The 22,093-nt window shown below is 38.0% G+C and overlaps 1 protein-coding gene across 7 annotated transcripts in view; it reads right to left on the bottom strand.

Moving 5' to 3' along the window:
• USP32 (ubiquitin specific peptidase 32) overlaps nt 1–22,093 on the bottom strand; it is a 248,828-nt gene that overhangs the window by 86,146 nt on the left and 140,589 nt on the right. For all 7 annotated transcript variants that reach the window (XM_035300720.3, XM_035300721.3, XM_008996980.5 and 4 more), the window contains 4 exons: nt 11,814–11,945; nt 9,927–10,034; nt 7,061–7,176; nt 6,425–6,487 (listed from right to left, as the gene is read on the bottom strand). In XM_035300720.3, coding sequence (XP_035156611.2) covers nt 6,425–6,487; nt 7,061–7,176; nt 9,927–10,034; nt 11,814–11,945 — 419 coding nt within the window. The remainder of the gene's footprint in view (nt 1–6,424; nt 6,488–7,060; nt 7,177–9,926; nt 10,035–11,813; nt 11,946–22,093) is intronic.

The raw sequence follows: 22,093 nt of genomic DNA, 5'->3' as shown, positions 1-22,093 counted from the left end.
TGGGAGGCTGAGGCAGGTGTATTACTTGAGGTCAGAAGTTTGAGACTGGCCTGACGTACATGGCAAAAACCTGTGTCTACTAAAAATACAAAATTTATCTAGGCATGGTGGCAGGCACCTGTAATCCCAGCTACTGGGGAGGCTGAGGCAGGAGAATCACTTGAACCCAGGAGGTAGAGGTTGCAGTGGGCCAAGATTGCACGATTGCACTACAGCCTGCGTGACAAGAGCGAAACTCCATCTCAAAAAAAAAAAAAAAAAAAATTGGGACAAGATCTAGCTCAATTGCCCAGGCTGGAATGTAGTGGCACAATTATGGATCAATGCAGCCTTGACCTCCCAGGTGCAAGCAATCCTCCCACCTCAGCCTCCTAAGCACCATACCTAGCTACTGTGCCCAGACAAAAAACTTTTTTTTGTTTTTGAGTTGGGAGTCTCATTCTGTCACCCAGGTTGGGGCACAGATCATGGCTCACTGCAGCTTCAACCTCCTGGGCTCCTCCTATCTTAGCCTCACTTAGTAGCTGGGACTGCCAGTGCACATCATTACAACGAGCTAAGTTTTTCCAATTTTTTTGTAGAGACAGTCTCACTATGTTGGCCAGGCTCTCAAACTCCTGGCCACAAGCAATTCTCCAGCCTCAGCCTCCCAAAGTGCTGGGATAACAGGTGTGAGTCACCACACCTGGTCACTATTTATTAATTTTGAAAAGAAAAAACAGACTCTTGGCTGGGCTCGGTGGCTCACGCCTGTAATCCCAGCACTTTAGGAGGCTGAGGCCAGTGGATCATGAGGTCAAGAGATTGAGACCATCCTGGCCAACATGGTGAAACCCCATCTCTACTAAAAATACAAAAAAAAAAATATTAGCTGGGCATGGTGGCGTGCGCCTGTAGTCCCAGCTAATCGGGAGGTTGAGGTAGGAGAATTGCTTGAACCCGGGAGGCGGAGGTTACAGTAAGCCAAGATCATGCCACTGCATTCCAGCCTGACACCTGGTGACAGGGCAAGACTCTGTCTCAAAACAACACACAAAAAAAGCAGACTCTCTGTATCATGCTCTTTCATCCAAACAATTTTCTAAGATCTTAGAAATATCTGGAACACTAAAAGAATTCTTAAATATTTGAAGAAGCTTAATATATATATATATATCAAGATGAGTGCCTACATTATATTTCCCCAAATTACAATATATTACTTTTATAAATTGAGTAAAGCAACATTTTTGTCATGTCAATGTGTACCAAAAATTACATATACATATGTTTTTCTTTTTTCTTTTTTTTTTGAGATGGAGTTTCGCCTGTCATCCAGGCTAGAGTGCAGTGGCATGATCTCAGCTCACAGCAACCTCTGCCTCCTGGGTTCAAGTAAGTCACTGCCTCAGCCTCCTGAGTAGCTGGGATTACAGGCATCCACCACCACGCCCAGCTAATTTTTTTGTATTTTTAGTAGAGACAGGGTTTGACCATTGGCCAGGCCGAATAAGGTTATGAGTAGCTGGGGTTACAGGTCAGGAGTCTTGAACTCCTGACCTTGTGATCTACCTGCCTCAGCCTCTCAAAGCGCTGGGATTACAGGTGTGAGCCACCTGGCATGGCCATACATATATTTTTCTTGTCACTCAAAAATATAACCTTTGTTACTTTATGTGTTCAACATATGTATGTTTTTAGCTTTCATTATTTAATGATACTGATATATTCTCTTTTCATTACATATGATACATAAGATTTTAAATCAACATGATTATAATTATTGGCTTTCTTGATATGACTTTTGTTCAGATATGTTAATACTGATCTAAAGGTTGACTAAACAGAAAAGCATTTTCTTCCTCTTTACTTTCCTAACTCCCCTATAATACAGAAGGTAAACTAGTTCAAGCTCATTCTTGCATGTTTCCCTAAATGCATTCAATAGCAAAATTTTATAATTTGTGGTATTGCAAACATATATGGTTTAATCATATATGGTTGGTAAAATTCACTAAATATAGGTGAATTTTATCAACACAGTAGGAAATATTGTCCATTTTCTTTAAAAGAATTAGATAACTAAATCAATAAAGATGTTCAAGTAACATTATTTGTCCTCGCTTCCTTTTATGCCTCAAATATATTGGTGGCAGTCTGCACTATTAACAAGGAAAATATATATATTCACATTGTTTTCTAAAGAGAAAAAAATGTTGACTTGCAGAATCAGTGAAGTGTATAGATCAGCTGTCTTATAATCAAATGACAGACATGTGAGGGATTTAACAGTTAAGAAAATCACTGGGCATGATGGCATATCCTGTAGTCTCAGCTACTCCAGAGGCTGAGGTAAGAGGATCGTTTGAGCCCAGGAGCATGATTTGAGCCTGGGCAATATAGCAAGATGCCATCTCTTTGGGAAAAAAAAAGAAAATAAAGAAAATCCTCCAAATCTAGGCAGAGAAATAAGCTAAAGGGAAAGGAAGAAAAACATAACTCCTAATTTTTGTTTTTTCAAACAAGTTCACATTTGAAAAGTAGCAAGCAGGGAGAGGGGTAGGCAAATCACAAGATTATGACAAACACTGAATCACAGAATCTTTATCATGATCACTTTTCAAAAATTGTCCTATTCACTTATAATAGAGAAAATGCTATGAAGAGGTTTCTGTTTTTGCTTTTTTTTCCACCCAAATCAGTACAACAGAGGTCCCTGAATAATGTTTCATGCAACATCATTTTGTTATAATGTTGATGAGAAAAAAAATGGATTCCCAACTGGGGTCGCTGTCTGTGTGGAGTTTGCATATTCTTTCCACATCTGCATGGATTTTCTACAGGTACTCCAGTTTCCTCCCATGTCCCAAAGATATACATGTTAGGTTAGCTGGAATGTCTAAATTGTTCAGTGTGATAACTGTTGCTGTGAAGAGAGGAACATCACACTAGCAACATGGCAACAGAAGAACCTCAAAGGCTATGTAAGATCTGCCAATCTCCCAAATCAAGTATACAAGAAATTGGTGAAGAAAGGGTTTGAATTCACACTTACGGTAGTGGGTGAATCTGGATTGGTCAAGTTAACATTAATTAATTTATTATTCCTCACAGATTTGTATTCTCGAGTATCCAGGTCCTTCCCATAGAATAAAAAACACTGGCTGGAATGCAATGGTACGATCTAGGTTCATTGCAACCTCCACCTCCCAGGTTCAAGCGATTCTCCCGCCTCAGCTTCCCGAGTAGCTGGAATTACAGGCGCCTGCCACCACACCTGGCTAATTTTTGTATTTTTAGTAAATATAGGGTTTTGCCATGTTTTCCAGGCTGGTCTCAAATTCGTGACTTCAGGTGATCCGCCCACCTTGGCCTCCCAAAGTGCTAGGACTACAGGCATGAGCCATCGTGCTCCGCCTATATGTCTTATTTGTAAATGTCCTCCATTTAAATGTGGCCTTGATTTTCAAAACAGTGTCAGCTGATCACTTGCTCTGTTCTACTTAAATTTTTGGAGATTTCTCCATAGTTTGGTATACAGTTCAACTCCTGAGTTTTGTACTCAGGGCCCTTCAAGATACGGCCCCAATCTAGGTCCACAGCCTCCAGTATATGAATCTGTCATTGCAGTTCTAGGACTACACAGGATGTTTTCCTGTACAGTTCTATAAAGTAATAATGTCTTCTATTCTACCCCTAGTTGTTACCTCTTTTAGGACTCGCCTTTCAACTTTTTACTTCTGTTAACCACAATTAACTAATTATTAAAGTGTTGCATCCCAGCAGAAATCTTCTGGACTTTCAAAGTTCAATTTACATGGTTCCTTTTCTATCATTCCCACCATAATACCCTGTGCTAAACTTTTTTTTTTTTTGAGACAAGGTCTCACTCTGTCACTCAGTGCAGTGGTATAATCATGGCTCACTGCAGCCTTGACCTCCCAGGCTCAAATGATCCTCCTGCCTCAACCTTCCAAAGTGCTGGGATTACAGAGGAGAGCCAACATGCCCAGCCTCAACTTCTAACATAGCCCTGATCACACTTGTCTTTCTTTACCAGTAGACTGCAAACTCTCCAAGGGTAACATTTCTATCTCTTGTGCCACTATAGAGTATCATTAAATAGTAAATGGATGAATTAGATAAGACGGAGAAGAGATGGCAGTCAGAAAAAGAATGAGTAATATTGGTACAATCTAGTCACCAGTGAATATGATTAATAGGCTTGGTTAAAAAATTGGTAGTTCTATCCTAAACTTTCACTATTTTTTTTTTTTTGAGATAGAGTCTCACTTGGTTGCCCAGGCTGGAGTGCAGTGACATGATCTTGGCTCACTGCAGCCTGCACCTGCCAGGCTCAAGTGATTCTCCTGCCTCAGCCTCCCAGTAGCTGGGATTACAGATGTGTGCCATCACACCTGGCTAATTTTTGTATTTTTAGTAGAAACATGGTTTTGTCATGTTAGCCAGGCTGGTCTTGAACTCCTGACCTCAGGTAATCCACGCACCTTGGCCTCCCAAAGTGCTGGGATTACTGGGATTACAGGCATGAGCCACTGTGCCCAGCCTACTATCACTATTTGATTATCATGGTTACACTAAATGATCTTGTTTAAAGTTCACAGCAGAGCAAGAAGTAGAAACTCCACCTTACATAAAAGCTGACGGCAAAAATACCTGCCTATTTATGAAATACTCAGAAAAAAAGGTGTTCAAAATTTTATTTCTACATAAGAAATTTTCTAACAGAAATTTTTCCCAGTTTTTGCTCTCATACACTTCAAATAGAAGTCAATACTTTAGTTTCCGGCAGAGAGAGGACAAAGGGCACTGAATTGTCAAAGCTCTAGGCTGAAACTTATTTCTATTATTTGTTTCTATTAAGAATCAGTTAATAGGGTTCATGACAATTTCTTCTGAAATTGTGATTGAAGAAAGAAAAACAAAATTGATGTTCTTTATTTATTCTAAACTTCTATTCAATAACACCATTGTGGTATAGATCCTACCAATCTGCTAGTTGGTACATGTCAATGTTTCAGTAGGAAGACTCAAATGTATGCAAATGTGTCTCATACAGGTAATTTATTTTCCATTTCACAGGGTCACACAGACATCATAGTAATGCAAGCTATAGGAGTAAATCTATTATGATAACATTACTAATAAATGTTACCAAACTTACTAAGCCAAGGATTTTTTTTATAAAGTACGTGTTTATTTTTACTATTATATGCTCATTTATATGGCTGCCACTAAAGGACACAGGAGAGGTCCTTATCACAACGATTAAAAAAATTTTTTTAGGCCAGCACAGTGGCTCATGACTATAATCCCAGCACTCTGGGAGGCTGAAGCAGGATTGCTTGCGCCCAGGAGTTTACAACCAGGCTGGGCAACATGGTGAGACCTGGTCTCTACAAAAAAAAAAAATAGCTGGGCATGGTGGTACACACCTAGTCTTAGCTACTCGCAAGGCTGAGGTGGGAGGACTGCTTTAGCCCAGGAGGTCAAGGCTGCAGTGAGCCAAGATCCCACCACTGCACTCCAGCCTGGACAACAGAGCAAGATCCTGTCTCCAAAATAAGAAACTTTTTAAAAGAATAGATGTACTGGCCAGGCATGGTGGCTCATGCCTGTAATCCCAGTGTTTTGGGAGGCCAAGGAGGGAAGGTCACTGGAGGCCAGGGGTTCAAGACCAGCCTGCCCAACATAACAAAACCCTATCTGTACAAAAATATATATAAAAAAAAAAAGCTGGCATGGTGGCACACACCTGCAGTCCCAGCTACTTTGGAGGCTGAGGTGAGAAAATCACTTGAAGCTGGGAGGCGGAGGTTGCAATGAACTGAGATCCCGCCAATGCACTCCAGCCTGGGCAACAGAGCAAGACTCTGCCCAAAAAAAAAAAAGAATATATGTACTGCCAGATTAATAGAAAAAACATTTCCATCATCTCAGATATCCTTATGGTTGTTCCCAATTAATCTGCACACCCTTGAAATCACTATTCAACTTCTATCACTATTTGTTAGTTTTGCTTCTGTATTCTTCAACTTCATATAAATGGAATCATATAGTATATATTCTTTTGTTTGACTTCTTTTGCTCAATATAAGGTTAGCCTTACCATAACTTAGTCAAATGGAAGAAACATAGATGACAGGCTATAGTTGTCAAGGGATGTGTCTATACATAATTCTTATAAAATGCCTAGCACAGGCTTATAATAAATGTTTTCATATACAGTATATTACCCTTCAGAGTTGCTTAAAGATGGAATGGCTCTCTTTAGAGATAACTTGGAGGTGTTTTACCCACAGGGCCAGGTAAGTACTTGGTAGAGAGGATGAGGAAGAGATTCAAGCATGTATATAAGCTATACATTCCAAACAGAGTACATGATATTTTTAAAAAAAGATGAATTAATTCTACCTAGACTCACCTTTGTGGTGTCATGTGCATTCAATATGCCTTCTACAATGTCAGAGAGATCCATATGTAATTCCTTTAAAAACAACCCAAAGGAGCAATTAGAAAACAGTGAGTAGATATACTTTTAATTTTGTTATGCAGTGGCTAAAGTTTACTATATATTGAGCAAGTTTTGCCTTGTTTTTCTTGTAGAGATGGGGTCTCGTTATGTTGCCCAGGCTTATCTCAAACTCCTGGGCTAAAGCAATCTTCCTGCCCTGGCCTCCCAAAATACTGGGAGTACAGGTGAGAGCTACTGTGCCCAGCCTTCCTCAAGTATTTTTATAATTACCACAGACAGATTCTCATATTTGCTTTAAAAATTAAGATAATTTTCCTATGGTTTCATTCTGACTTTATATAGCTCAGTTTAAGAATTTTTAAGTTTCTTTCTTCAAAAAAAAAAAGAAGAAGAAAAAAACAAAAAAACGTTTTTTTAAGTCAAACTCTCTTCCCAATTTTGCATCTTCAGCTATAAATATTTTGAGTAGCATAATATAGTAACTAAAAGCAGTAACAAATTATTTTCTCCTTTTTATGAAACAAATTCCCTCCATTTTCCTGTTGGAAGTTAATATGCAACAAGACATACACAATCAGAACTTACAGGAATATCATCAGTGCGGTTGTCCTTCCAGACTTCTAAAAGTGCAACCACCATGTCTCTCAGTTCAACCCTGGAGAGAACTCCATCACGGTCAACATCAAATACCTTGAAGCAAACTAATGAAAAGAAACTCTTATGGAGGAAAATTGTTTTTGTATTCTGAGGTATAATACATTTTATGAGAAGTTGCCCTTATATAATTACTTTGTTTTGTAAGCAAGTATATATATTCTGGAACAGTTCTTATCTGTAATAAACTATATTATGTCATTATAGTTCTTGGAACTTGTGGGACTTCCCAAATATCATGAATCTATTTCTCTAAATCATTATTCAGATATAAGACCCTACCTTCAGCCAAATCTAAAACTAAATTCCTTACAAACTTGTAACAAAAGGGCCAAGTTACTATACAATAAATATTACAATACCTTACAAGATTTTAGGAGGTAATGCAAGCCCCTAAGTTAATTTCTAATATTCAAAATTGATCATTGCAGAGTTGTTTCTTGTTGTTGTTGTTTTGGTTTGCTTGTTTAGACGGAGTCTCGCTCTGTCCCCCAGGCTGGAGTGCAGTGGTGTGATCTCGGCTCACTGAAACCTCTGCCTCCTGGATTCAAGCAATTCTCCTGCCTCAGCCTCCCAAGTACGTAGGATTACAGGCACATGCCTCTATGCCCAGGTAATTTTGTATTTTTGGTAGAGATAGGGTTTTGCCCTGTTAGCCAGGCTGGTCTCAAACTCCTACTCTCAAATGATCCACCCACCTTGGCCTCCCAAAGTGCTAAGATTATAGGCGTGAACCACCGTACCCGGCCAACAGAGTTGTTTCTTGTTTAAAATATCCTACTGATATCAAGTATTATAAACTGACATAAATAGAGTCCACTTCCATGTTACCTTTCCAGTATAACTAAAGTATATTTGTTTTTTGTTTTTTTGTCAAAAACAATTTTAACTTGTGTTTTTTGTGACGGAGTCTTGCTCTGTCTCCAGGCTGGAGTGCAATGGAGCATTCTCGGCTCACTGCAACCTCTACCTCCCGGGTTCAAGCAATTCTCCTGCCTCAGCCTCCCGAGTGGCTGGGATTACAGGGGCCTGCCACCATGCCCAGCTAATTTTTGTATTTTTAGTAGAGATGGGGTTTCACCATGTTGGCCAGGCTGGTCTTGAACTCCTGACCTCAGGTGATCCACCTGCCTCTGCCTCCCAAAGTCCTGGGGATTACAAGCATGAGCAACCATGCCCAGCCAACAATTTTAACTCTAATGGAATTCATATACAACATGCTAAGAATTAGAACACCAGTGCTTTGCTATGTGACTCCAAATGAATCACTCTAGTTTAACTTCTATTAGTTTATCAGCAAACAAAGACATAAAAAAAATTTTTTTTAGGGGAATAATTAATTTCAATGGAAAAGCAGAGCTGGGCATGGAGGCTCATGTCTATAACCCCAACACCTTGGGAGGCTGAGGTGGGTGAGTCATTTAAAGCCAGAGGTTAGAGACTAGCCTGGGCAACATAACAAGACCCTGTCTCTATTAAAAAAAAAATTAGCCAGGCCTGGTGGTGCATGCCTGTAGTCCCAGCTACCTAGGAGGCTGAGGTGGGAGGATCCACTGAGCCCAGGGGTTCAAGGTTACAGTGAGCTACAATCATACCAATGCACTGGACTCCAGCTTGGGCAACAGAACAAGATCCTGTCCCCCAAAATAAATTAAAAAAAAAAAAAGACGGTGGCTCACGCCTGTAATCCCAGCACTTTGGGAGGCCGAGGCAGGTGGATCATGAGGTCAAGAGATCGAGACCATCCTGGTCAACATGGTGAAACCATGTTGTCTCTACTAAAAATACAAAAAATTAGCTGGGCATGGTGGCGCGTGCCTGTAATCCCAGCTACTCGGGAGGCTGAGGCAGGAGAATTGCCTGAACCCAGGAGGCGGAGGTTGCGGTGAGCCGAGATGGCGCCATTGCACTCCAGCCTGGGTAGCAAGAACGAAACTCTGTCTCAAAAAAAAAAAAAGGCAGAGATCTGAGTTTCCTTATCTAACATTAAATTGTAATGGAAACAATCTATCATAAAGCCAGTTTGAAATAGTATAACAACAGGAAATAAAAAAATAAATTTAAATTTTTAGTTGAAAAATTATCTATTTCATACATCCCCATAATATAATCAATTTAGTGCATCGTAGTACAACAGTACTAAATAAGATAAAAATATTGAACAGCACACCCAAAATATACAACATTTGTGAAAATTTTAGAAAAACATGGAGATAATGTCCCCAGTAAATATATTTGAGTTACATTCCAATTAAGTACAAATGACTGCATATTTTCAAATATGGTTAAGAATTAATAATGCAATGTGCTTATGCTTACAAATTATGCTACAACATTTTAGTTAGGTTAAAGAGATCATTTTAGTATTTAATAAAATTAGTTTTGACCGTAAGTTTTATTTTGCCAATGAAATATTAATCTGTGCCAGTGATGGAAAATGAGTTATGCCTCAATTTATGTAAGACACAAAATTCAAGCAGAAAATATTTCCTAAATGTTTAAAATTTTCAATTACATCATAGCTGATCTGATTCATTTATCATGAGTTGCAAATTATTCAGAAAAATCAACCCCACTGTTAATAGCAAAGATCCCAAATTATTCCATAGTAAAAAAAGAAGAGGTGACTGATTCCTTAGAGTGACCTCAGTAAAACCCCAGTATGAGATTAATATTTGCTAACCTGACAAAGTTATAAAAATTCAAGCCTTAATCCACAGATAATTTTACATGAATGAAAGCTGATTTTTCTCTCTACACAGTTTGTAATTTTTGTCACAATGTTTAACACACTTACATTTTTGTCTTTCAGCCAGGGGTCCCCTGCAACAGGCTGATAACCCACAAGATATCTCCTTAAAATCTATGTGATTGTCACGATTTTCATCAAAAGCATTAAACAAACCTATAAAATAGAAGGCACCATAAATTACAGCCAAACTTCCTAATGTTAATAATGACATGTTTACAAAAAAAAAAAAAAAGACTGTTTCCCATAAATTGAACTTTTAAAAAAATGTATTAGCAGTTTCTAATGTTTCAGGAAGTATCTCTTTTTCTCTTGGTATAATTACAACTGAAACTTGTGATCATGGCAGAAAACATATTATAAACCTTTAGTGTTTGGTTATGTCTATTTATATTTATCTGCCATAATTTTAATGGCTAAAATGCCTATATAATTTTGACATAAATATTAAAAACCAAAAAAAGGTCAGAAATTATAACAATTATCCTTACTTAGAAAGACTGAGAAGAAAAAAGGAAAAAAGAAAGAAAATCTGAACTTCTTATTAAATGATACACTATGATATCATTAATAAGCTCCCATAAAGCTCCTTCATGAGTCAAAGAAAGATACACTACCATGCAACACGAGAGAAAGAAATTCTCTACTACAGTGTCTGTACTGCTTAATCTTTTATACATGAATATTTTAAATTTCACAAAGGGAATTTATAATCTCATGCTGTGGTTTTCAAATATTTTATAAAAAACAGAAATGAAATAATTTTGTTTTCAAATGAAATGATACATCAATTCCAATTCTGAAAAGGTAAAAACACACTGCACTGTTGCTGAAGTAGGTAGAAACCCAGAGCCCTATCTGCCCTGGATCCCCTGACAAGTACTTCCAAGTACCCTAGAAATGTAAAGAATACAAATTGTATATTTCAAGAATATAATGCAGTGTTCTCAGTTTAGCGATTTGAAAACTAAAGCTCAGAGAAGATTACCTGACTTGCCAACTATAAGTTTAAAAAGATCAGAGATGGAAGTGGAACCCAAGTTTTCATATTCCAAATATGATTTTTATGATGTGCTCACAATTACTCTTTGTACTCTTTATTTTAAAAAACAGTAACAGCAGGCTGGGTGCAGTGGCTCATGCCTGTAATCCCAGCACTTTGGGAGGCCGAGGTGGGTGGATCACCCGAGGTTGGGAGTTTGAGACCAGCCTAACCAACATGGAGAAACCCCATCTCTACTAAAAATACGAAATTAGCTGGATGTGGTGGCATGTGCCTGTAATCCCAGCTACTCAGGAGGCTGAGGCAGGAGAATTGCTTGAACCTGGAAGGTGGAAGTTGCAGTGAGCTGAGATTGTACCACTGCACTCCAGCACGGGTAACAAAAGCAAAACTCTGTCTCAAAAAAAAAAAAAAAGGAACATAAATAAGTTTAAAGCTAGAGAGCACCTCAGAGATAATCTAGTCCAGTAGTTTCTTAATCGTTTTTTGCAGGGGAGGGTATAGCAGTGGAATCTTCTTATGTAAAAGAAAAAAAGTAGAGGCACCCTACTGGAGGAAGAGATGAGGTCCTGTGTGAAAACATGGAGCTCTGCCCATTCAGTGGCCGCCATGTGACTCCAGGCAGCAGCTACTAATGCACCTTACTGAAACATAGTATCACAACCACTGACTTGGTCAAATACATATTATACATGAGCATCCTCAGGTGCAGGGAGCTACACTAATTTATGCAAGGTTATTAACAGGTAGAATATCAAGCTCAAAACTATAATATTAATTCCTATTCGTTTTTCCCCACTCCATTACACTATTTAGAAGAAACCTGAAAACATAAGAAGAGGGTCACTCAGAGTTAAAATGTGAGTTAAAATATGAGATGGGCTCAGGTACGTTTACCAATGAACATATGTAGAAAACAGAATGATTCCTACCTTCACTTAGAGATGGACGAATAGGTGGTGAAACCAATGGGCCAAATGTCTCTAAATCAAATCGTCCAGTGCGGGATTGAGCCTTCAATAACCAATAGCGTTTCTCCAGATCAATGATGTCTGATTCCTCCACTAAGGGTCAAATCAAAAAAGATTATAAAATCTCAGAATTCTCTTCTCGGGAGTTCAGTTCATCCTGATAATATATCTTCCAATCACAACCAAAAATAAAACTCAAATTTATTATATCCAAAATGGTAGAAAAATTAAACCAAAATGAAGCTTCAAAACAGAAAAAAAGAAATCTACAATTCTCCATTCAAGTAGGCTGTTTAAATCCAACATTTAAGATAATATACAACTAAGCTATTTCTTTTGGGTTTCCCACACCACTTTTACCTGTACTGATTTTATTATTTTTTTTTTAAAGAAACAGGGTTTTGCTCTGTCACTCCCAGGCTGGAGTACAGTGGCATGATCACAGTTTCCTGCAGCCTCAAACTCCTGGGCTCAAGCCATCCTCCTACCTCAGCCTCCCAAGTAGCTAGAACTACCTGTGCATGCCACCACATCCAGCTAATTTTTAAAAAAAAATTTGTAGAGCTGGGGTCTCACTATGTTGGTTAGGCTGGTCCCAAACTCCTGGCCTCAAGTAGTCCCAAAGTGTTGGGATTACAGGTGTGAGCTACCATGCTTGGCCGTTTTTGTTTATTTTCAATCTCTATTTTGGATTTAATGTTTCTGTGTACAGCTTCTCTCCCACAAGACTGTAAACATCATAATGGCAGAACCCATGCTTGATTCATCCTGTCAACACAATGAATGACTTACACTTCAATACTTATTGAATAAATGAAAAAAGTCAAAAGTGACAGAGGAGGTGGAGTAGTATTAACTATGTGATAATATTAGCAAAGCCATGAAACCATGCACATTTTTCCTCATTCCTCAGAATATACATCAAAAATTGCAGATAGGCTCTAAACCATTTTATCTGTGTTTGTTTTTCTCAAAGGAACTAAAGTAAAATTTAGAAAGCATATACAAGACATTTGTCAATTAACACAGGAACCAAAGTGATCCTATTAAAATGTAAATATAGAAATTTCAAATTCTATCTATAATGGAGTAACTAGCACCAGATTTGCCCTCCTACCACAAATGACCAGAAAACTGTATAAAATATATAAAACTGTTTCTAGAAATTAGAGAATAAGCAGTACAAAACTGTGATCCTTGAGACAAAGGAAATATACAAAGTGAGCCTTTTCATTGCCCTGAATTTTTTCTCACCATCTCTTTCCAAACCTTAACAAGGGATGAAGACTGTAAGAAGTTAAGAAGATAGGTTGGAGGTGAGGTAGCTGAATTTTGCAGAACAGAGTACTCGAGAAGAAAGAGTTATAAAAAAGCTCCAGAAACCTGCACAGGTGTCTTACTGAGTTTTGGTAGAATAGTAAGCTGTGTATATACAAAGTGAAACACATTGAAATTGTTTTGTTTTGTGTGTTGCTGTTGTTTGAGATAGAATCTCGCTGTCACCCAGGCTAGAGTGCAGTGGCATGGTCTTGGCTCACTGCAACTTCCGCCACCTGCCTGGGTTCAAGGGATTCTCGTGTTTCAGCTTCCTGAGTAGCTGGGATGACAGACATGTGCCACCACACTAATTTTTGTATTTTTGGAGTTTCGCTGTATCGTCCAGGCTGGTCTCAAACTCCTGGCCTCAAGTGATCTGTCTGCCTTGGCCTCCCAAAGTGCTGGGATTACTTACAGGCATGAGTCCATCACACCTAGCCCAAAAGCTGGGAAGCTATAAGCTAATAAAGTACCAAAGCTCATGCAGTGGTGGGAGATGTCTGAGTTGTGACCAGCTGGAGTGGAAACACTTTGTTAGACAGTGGAAGCATTTGTGGACTCCAGTGGGTCTCTACTTAATAAGTAGGGAAAAACTAATTCTAGAGTAAAGACTACTCCAAACTTGTCTCAACAAATCTTACAAACAATCCTGAAAAATATGGAGCTGATGCACAAGTAACTTAACTACCTATCAAAATAAAACACAACTTCCTTTTTTAAATTTATTATTATTTTTTATTACTATTTATTTATTTAAGATGGGGTTTCACCATGTTGGTCAGGCTGGTTTTGAACTCCTGACCTCAGGTGATCCGCCCGCACTGGCCTCCAAAGTGCTTGGATTACAGCATTGAGCCACCACATCCAGCCTATTTTTTTAATTTTTTATAGAGACAGGGTTTCACCATCTTGGTCAGGCTGGTCTCAAATTCCTGACCTTGGGATCCACCCACTTCGGCCTCCCAAAGTGCTGAGATTACAGGCATGAGCCACAGCACCCAGCCACAACTTCCTTTTTTAAAGAGAGATAACAATCCAGATGCTCAGCCACATAATATCCACAATGTCTCTCATCCAAAAAAAACATGAAAGCAGTAGAAAAATGTGACCCAAAATCAGGATTAAAAGTTAGTCACTAGAAAAAGACCTAGAAATAACAATGATGTATTTAGCAGGCAAAGCTTTAAAGTATCTCTTATAAGTATCTCAGGAATTAAAGAAAAACATGCATATACCTAGGAAAGAAATGGCAACTATAAAAAAGTATCAACTGGAACTACTAAAGATGAAGAATATAATACTTGAAATTAAAGAAAATTCACTAGAGGACTTAACAGCAGATTAGAAACTAGAGAGGAAAGATTAGTGAACTTGAAGCCTAGGCAAGAGAAACTAAATGATAGCATAAAGAGGAAAAAGGCTAAAAACGTATTAGAATCTTAGAGACATGTAAGATAATATCAAACATACATACAATTGGGATCCCAGAAAGAGATAGGCAGAATATATTTGAAATAATAATGGCTGAAAACTTTCTAAAATTCATGAAAACTATATTCCCACAGATCCAGAGATTCAATGAACCTTGTGTTAGAAAACTCAAAACCGTAATAAGGCAAGTCATAATCAAACTAGTGATAAAGAAAAAAATCTTAAAAGGAGCAAGATGGGGGAAAACACACATTACAAACAAAAGAACCAAGATAATAGTTTCTCTTCAGAACAAAAGCCAGAAAGCAACAGGGAAGAAGCGCTGAAATAGAAAACAAAACTGCCAACCTCAAATTCTGTATCTTGTGAAAATATTATTCAAAAATAAACACAAAGTAGATTTTTTTTGACAAAGTGGAAATAGCAGAACCACACCAAAAAGAATATTAAAGGGCATTCTTCAGACAAGTGAAGTGTCTAATAAAGAGTTAAATCATCAATATATACAATTAGAATCCACGAAGACTACAACAGATAGACAAAGACAGACAATTCACAAAAACATGGGATGAAGTTTAATTTCAATACTAAAAAAAAATATTTCAGAGGAAAAATGTAAACAGAATAAGGCTAATGATACTACTCCTCTGTCTCAAAACCTTTCGATACTTCTCCATGATACCTGCATGGCTTACTCCCACAACTCCAGATTTTTACTCAAATGCCACATTCTCACACCATCCAAACAGCACCCCATTCAAAGATAGTCCTCTACCCATCTTCCCTGTTCTATTTCACTCCATAATACTTATCAACTCTAATACAGTAAAATTTATTGAGTTGATTTGTTTATTGAGAGTCTCCCCTAACTAGAACATATGCTTGAGGGCAAAGTTTCTGGTATGTTTTGTTCACTGTTATAGTCTAACACCAGAATAATCCCAGGCACATTTTGAGCACGCAATAAATAAGTTTAATGAATAAATGAGAATTATTAACTGGGCGTGGTGGCTCACACCTGTAATCCTAGCACTTTGGGAGGCCAGGGCAGGTGGATCACCTGAGTTCAGGAGTCTAATACCAGCCTGGCCAACATGGTGAAACTAAAAATACAAAAATTAGCTGGTCGTGGTGGCATGTGCCTGTAATCCCAGCTACTCAGGAGGCTGAGGCAGGAGAATCATCACTTGAACCTGGGAGGCGGAGGTTGCAGAGAGCCGAGACTATACTACTACACTCCAGCCTGGGCAACAGAGTGAGACTCCATCTAAAAAAAAAATTATTTGTTGAGCTATTTGATATATACATATACACATATACCCCCTCACACCCTTCTTCGGGATAATGCTAACTGTAATAAAAGATAACAATTAGTACCAGACATGACCTTGGCATCTAGTAACTTTCTCTCTCTCTCTCTCTCTCTCTCTCTCTCTCTTTCTTTCTTTCTGTATGTATGTATTTATTTATTTTCCTGTTAGGTCAGTTTAGTAAGGTAACTCTTAAGTTACCTGGGAAGACAAGAACAAAGTACCCTAAATTTCCAGGGCCTTCAAAGCATTTGATTACATACATACATATGTGTGTGTGTGTGTGTGTGTGTATGTATGTATGTATTATATATATATATATATATGTATGCATTTTTTTTTTTTCCAAAGACAAAATCTCATTCCGTTGCCCAGGCTAGAGTGCAGTGGTGTGATCTCAGTTCAAATGTAACCTCTTCCTCCTAGATTCAAGTGATTCTCCTGCCTCAGCCTCTGGAGTAGCTGGGATTACAGGTGCCCGCCACCACACCCAGCTGATTTTTGTATGTTTAATAGATGAGTTTTCACCATGTTGGCCAGGCTGGTCTTGAACTCCTGACCTCAAGTGATCCACCTGCTTCAGCCTCCCAAAGTGCTGGGATTACAGGTATAAGCCACCATACCCAGCCTCCCCAGCAGTTTTAATAAAAACTTCAGGGGAAAAACTTTTTTTCCCATCAGCAAGATAATTAAGACATAGTTATATCAGTATGTGTATCTGTACTGCATTTGTGCAAGAAATACCATAGTCATGTAAAGCACTGAATAAATAAATACATACACCCCACTATTTTATATAGGGTTTTTTGGTTTTGTTTTGACAGGGCCACACTCTGTTGTCCAGGCTGGAATGCAGTGGCATCATTAATGGCTCACTGCAGCCTTGACTTCCCTGGCTTAAACAATCCCGCCCTCAGCCTCTTGAGTAGCTGGGACTACAGGTGTGCACCCCCATGACTGGTTACTATTTTATCTTTTGTAGAGAAGAGGTCACTACATTGCCCAGGCTGGTCTCAAATTCCCGGGTTCAAGCGATCCTTCCACCTTAGTGTTCCAAAGTACTGGGGTTACCAGCCCAGTCACCATGTCCAGCCTTACATAAAATTTTAAGAGAAATTATCTTCCTTTTGCTTGACCTTCAAGGGCTTCCCAGGACATAAAACTATCTAATTTTCCTCTATTTTTTCCCCCTACCTTATCCTGATGCGCATTATGTCTAAAACCTAAAAGAGAAGGTTTTGTTTTTGTTTTGTTTTGTTTAAGATGGAGTCTTGCTCTGTTGCCCAGGCTGGAGTGCAATGGCATGATCTCGGCTCACTGCAACCTCTGCCTCCCAGGTTTAAGTGATTCTCCTGCCTCAGCCTCCCGAGTAGCTGGGGCTACAGGCGCATGACATCACCCTCAGCTAATTTTTATATTTTTAGTACAGACGAGGTTTCACCATGTTGGCCAGCATGCTCTCAATCCCTTGCCCTCGTGATCTGCCTGCCTCGGCCTCCCAAAGTGCTGGGACTACAGGCATGAACCACCATGTCCAGCCAGAGAGGTTTTTAGTTCAAGAGCCTAAGAGTGATTCTTTTGAAAGCAAAAATCCTGTATTGGGAATACAAACATTTGTACATGTTATCACACACCAGTAGATGAAAGTAGTAAGATATTCAGTAAGACACTGTTCTAATTTATTCTGACATAGAAGGAAAAGTCTGTGAGAAGGACTATATCTGCCATGGCAGAAAACAAAAGTGGTCTTGACAATATGTACCTGGAGTCAAGTACACTGATTCTATCTCATCTGCATTTTATAAAGAAGACTGCTCTCCTGGAAACTTCTTGACTTGGTAACCCCTACAAACAGTCCTCTTGACATTTAAAGGGAACTAATTACTTACTAATTACTAAGGGTAATTATTACATAAACCACATAGTGACAAGGCTATAAGGTAACATAACTTTAAAAGTTAAAAAATTGAAATCAACCTTCATTGTCTTTATTATGCTTCTGTATTGTTAATTATTTATGTCACCTTAATCTTGGAGAGGAGCAAGAGAATTGCGCCTGTTATTTCATTAGGACTTGGTGAAATCACTAAACCAAACATCTTTTCTCAATATCATAGACCCCAGTTTCTCAATCTTGACACTATTGACATTTTGGATAAGATAATCCTTTTTGGCAGGAGGATGTCGGGCATATTCACTGTACGATGTTTAGCTGTATTCTAGCCTCCAACCACTAGATGCCAGTAGCAGCATCCAAGATGCGACAACCAAAAAATGTCTCCAGACATTGCTGAGTGTCTTGTAAGAAACAAAATTGTCCCCAACAGAGAAAGCACTGCCACCAATACATTTACAAATGATACTTAGCAAGCTATTTTCATAAATACACACCTGTGTATTTACAGAAATGTATTTATAGAATTTATAAAATTTATAAAGTACACACCTGTGTATTTATAGAATGCTAAAAAAAAAAACACTGGAAAATAAATTTCAGATGTCAGAAGCTCAAATATTATACTGAATTATATATTGGTCTCATTCATCTTAAACCAAATCACTATTGAAACTTAGAAATAATTCTGAAGATGAGTGTTATTACAACTTGATGTATAATAGAAAAAAATACAATTCTTCAGAAATGTATCAGAAATATTTCATTTGGAAGGGCATGGTCACTCACGCCAGTTAGCTCTTTGGGAGGTCAAGGCGGGAAGATCATCTGAGGTCAGGAGTTTGAGACCAGTCTGGACACATGGTGAAACCCCATCTCTACTAAAAATACAAAAAAAATTAGCCAGGCATGGTAGCGCACACCTGTAATCCCAGCTACTTGGGAGGCTGAGGCAGAAGAATCACTTGAACCCAGCAGGCAGAGGTTTCAGCAAGCTGAGATATTGCACCACTACACTCCAGCCTGGGTGACAAGAGTGAAACTCTGTTTCAAAAAAAAAAAAAAATTTCATTGATTAAAAAATCAAGAAAAAATATTAAGATAGTAAATCTTGGCTGGGCACAGTAGCTCACACCTGTAATCCCAGCACTTTAGGAGGCCAAGCCAGGCAGATCACTTGAGGTCAGGAGTTCAAGACCAGACTGGCCAACATGGCAAAACCCCATCTCTACTAAAAATCCAAAAATATAAAAACAATTAGCTAGGTGTGGTGGCAGGTGCCTGAAGTCCCAGCTACTCAAGAGGCTGAGGCAGGAGAATCACTTGAACCCAGGAGGTGGAGGTTACAGTGAGCCAAGATTGTGCCATTGTATTCTAGTCTAGGTGACAGGGCATCAAAAAAATTAAAAAATAAAATAAAATAATAAGAAAGTAAAATCTTAATTCAAATTGTGAACAACAAATATTTTTAGGATTATACTTTTTATTTCTAACACAATTACACAAATGTTCTTTATATCACAAGAGATTTTGAATATTAATTGTAACTATATTTTGACTTTTTTTTTTCTTTTTTGAGACAGGGTCTCACTCACTTGGCCTGGCTGGAATGCAATGGTGCTATCATGGCCGACTACAACTTCTGCCTCCCAGGCTCAAGTGATCCTCCCATCTCGGCCTCCTGAGTAGCTAAGACTACAGGCTTGCACCACTATGCCCACCTAATTTAAAAAATTTTTTGTACAGATGGGGACTCACTATGTTGACCAGGCTGGTCTTGAACTCTTGGCCTCAAACAATTTTCTAGCTCTGTCCTCCCAAAGTGCCAGGATTATAGGCATGAGCCACCGCACCCAGCCATCGTGACCTTTTATATCAAAAGTTTTTAAAATTTTGCTTTGTATCATTCCTCTGTTCAATTAAGAAAATAAGAGTATAAATGTAACTTACATATTTGAAATGCTACTTTAGTTGAGCATGCCTGTAGTCCCAACTACGAATAGGAAAGAAAACATGGGTAGTGGAAATTAAGTCATCTCCATAGCCTTTGATATGATTTCTTATACTTACAATTTCTTTATTAATTATCCTTAATTATAAAAGCAATTTTATACTTTTATTATTGACAATCTAGAAAATGTAGAAAGAGCATCACAACTAATGCTACCATCTTTTTTTTTTGAGACGGAGTCTTACTCTGTCACCAGGCTGGAGTGCAGTGGCGCAATCTCAACTCACTGCAACCTCCGCCTGGGTTCAAGCGATTCTTCCACCTCAGCCTCCCAAGTAGCTGGGACCACAGGCGTGTGTCACCATGCCTGGCTAATTTTTGTATTTTTAGTAGAGACGGGGTTTCACCATGGCCAGGATGGTCTTGATCTCTTGACCTTGTGATCCGCCTGCCTCGGCCTCCCAAAGTGCTGGGATTACCATGAGCCACCGCGCCTGGCCAATGTTACCATCTTAAAATAACCATTAACATTATAATTTTTATTTTTGCCAGTTTTTAAAAAATGTGTTACTACTACTTTTTAAATTTGTATTACTTGTTGCTTTTATTACATCAGTAATATATTTTGTTGTATGCGAAACACTGAGCATATAGGTAATTAAGACCATATAATAATAATTGCATGTTTTCATGTAACTGTAAACCTAGTAATACTTAGATTTAATTGAAATCACCTGAGTTGTTTGGGAAGATTATTTCCAATACTTTCACTCTATAACCTATTCCATTGCATGATTTCCCAAATTATACAAAATCCTAGCTCATAGTTTAAAATAATCAATCATCTAAATTAATTTAAAAATTCTGCACCAAGATCATCAAGAAAAATATAATAGGCCAGGTGCAGTTGCTCATGCCTGTAATTCCAGCATTTTTGGAGGCTAAGGCATGAGGATTACTTGAGTCCAGGAGTTCAAGAGTGGCCTGGGCAATATAGTAAAACCTTGTCTTTAAAAACAAACAAACAAAAAAAACTTAGAAAGATATACAGGGCATGCCTGTAGTCCCAGTTACTCAGTAGACTGAAGTAGGAGGATGGCTTGAGCCTGGGAGGTTGACGCTGCAGGGAGCTGTAGTTGCACCACCATATTCCAGCCTGGGTGATGGACTTTATTTAAAAAAAAAAAAAAAAAAAAAAAAAAGTATAACACAATAAAGATAAAATTTTCACAGAGAAATATATACTGTGTCACACAGTTTTGCTTTTTAAACTAAATAACTAATTCACTAGATTGTAATCTCCTGATGGGTCAAGATTTGCAAAGGTCTAATTACTTTGAAATGGGATCTAATTTTTAAAATATATAATGGACGGCTGTGGTGGCTCACACCTATAATCCCAGAACTTTGGGAGGTTGAGGTAGGAGGATTGCTTAAGTCTAGGAGTTTAGAACCAGCTTGGGCAACACAGTGAGACCCTATTTCAACTTTTTTTGTAATAAAATAAAATATATACTCATACTAAAGAATGTTGCTTTCATTTTTTAATACTAAAGTATCTACTTCAAATATTGAGATAACTGAATTTATTTAAAAGAAGAGAGTATTTAAAAATTTTAGCAGTAGGGAGAACACCAAAGGAGTCTGATATGTAAATTGAGATTCCTAAATAAGGTGTCTGTCTATTCCATTTATGATGCTAAAAAAAAAAAGAAAAAGAAAAAGAAGAAGCCTCTTTCATTCCTCCAGAGAACATTAGGTTTTTAAAGTCCTAAACAGTTCCAAGTAGTGGATCAGCATGTAAAAAATCTGACCCTGAAAAAAAGGAGGGAGACAGCAGTCTTGATAGTAGAAACCATGTTCCTATTTCTAAACTTCTCAGTATTGAGAATATAATAGGTATTTTATTAGTACTTCTGATTAATTGGTGTTTACATAATACAGTAAATTGGAACATAGAAAAATCATATTAACGAATTTTTTTTACTTTGAAAACTATGTTTATCAATCTCCTCAAAAAGCATAATTTCTTTGCTGCAGCAGAAGTGTGGAAAGACAAATAGAACATATTTACAAGAAAAAAAATGATCAGATTGGTCATGGTCACCAATGAAAACCATCCTTTAGTGCTGACTTTTAGGTTTATGTGCTCTGTTCATTTTCTGGATACAGACTGCACATACCTCAATCAAACATTTGTCAAAAGCAAGCTAAAGTAGATTTTATATATATATTATAGTATTATTACCAAACATTTTACATGAATTGGCAGGTAAATTGCTAGGAAGTGGGAATTAAACCTTATTTTCCCTTAAAGAAGTCTGAAGCAGTAATTTCA

Source organism: Callithrix jacchus, chromosome 5 (genome assembly GCF_049354715.1).
Source record: "Callithrix jacchus isolate 240 chromosome 5, calJac240_pri, whole genome shotgun sequence".
In the NCBI taxonomy this organism is placed as follows: Eukaryota; Metazoa; Chordata; class Mammalia; order Primates; family Cebidae; genus Callithrix; species Callithrix jacchus.
This window is presented reverse-complemented; position numbering and strand designations above follow the sequence as displayed.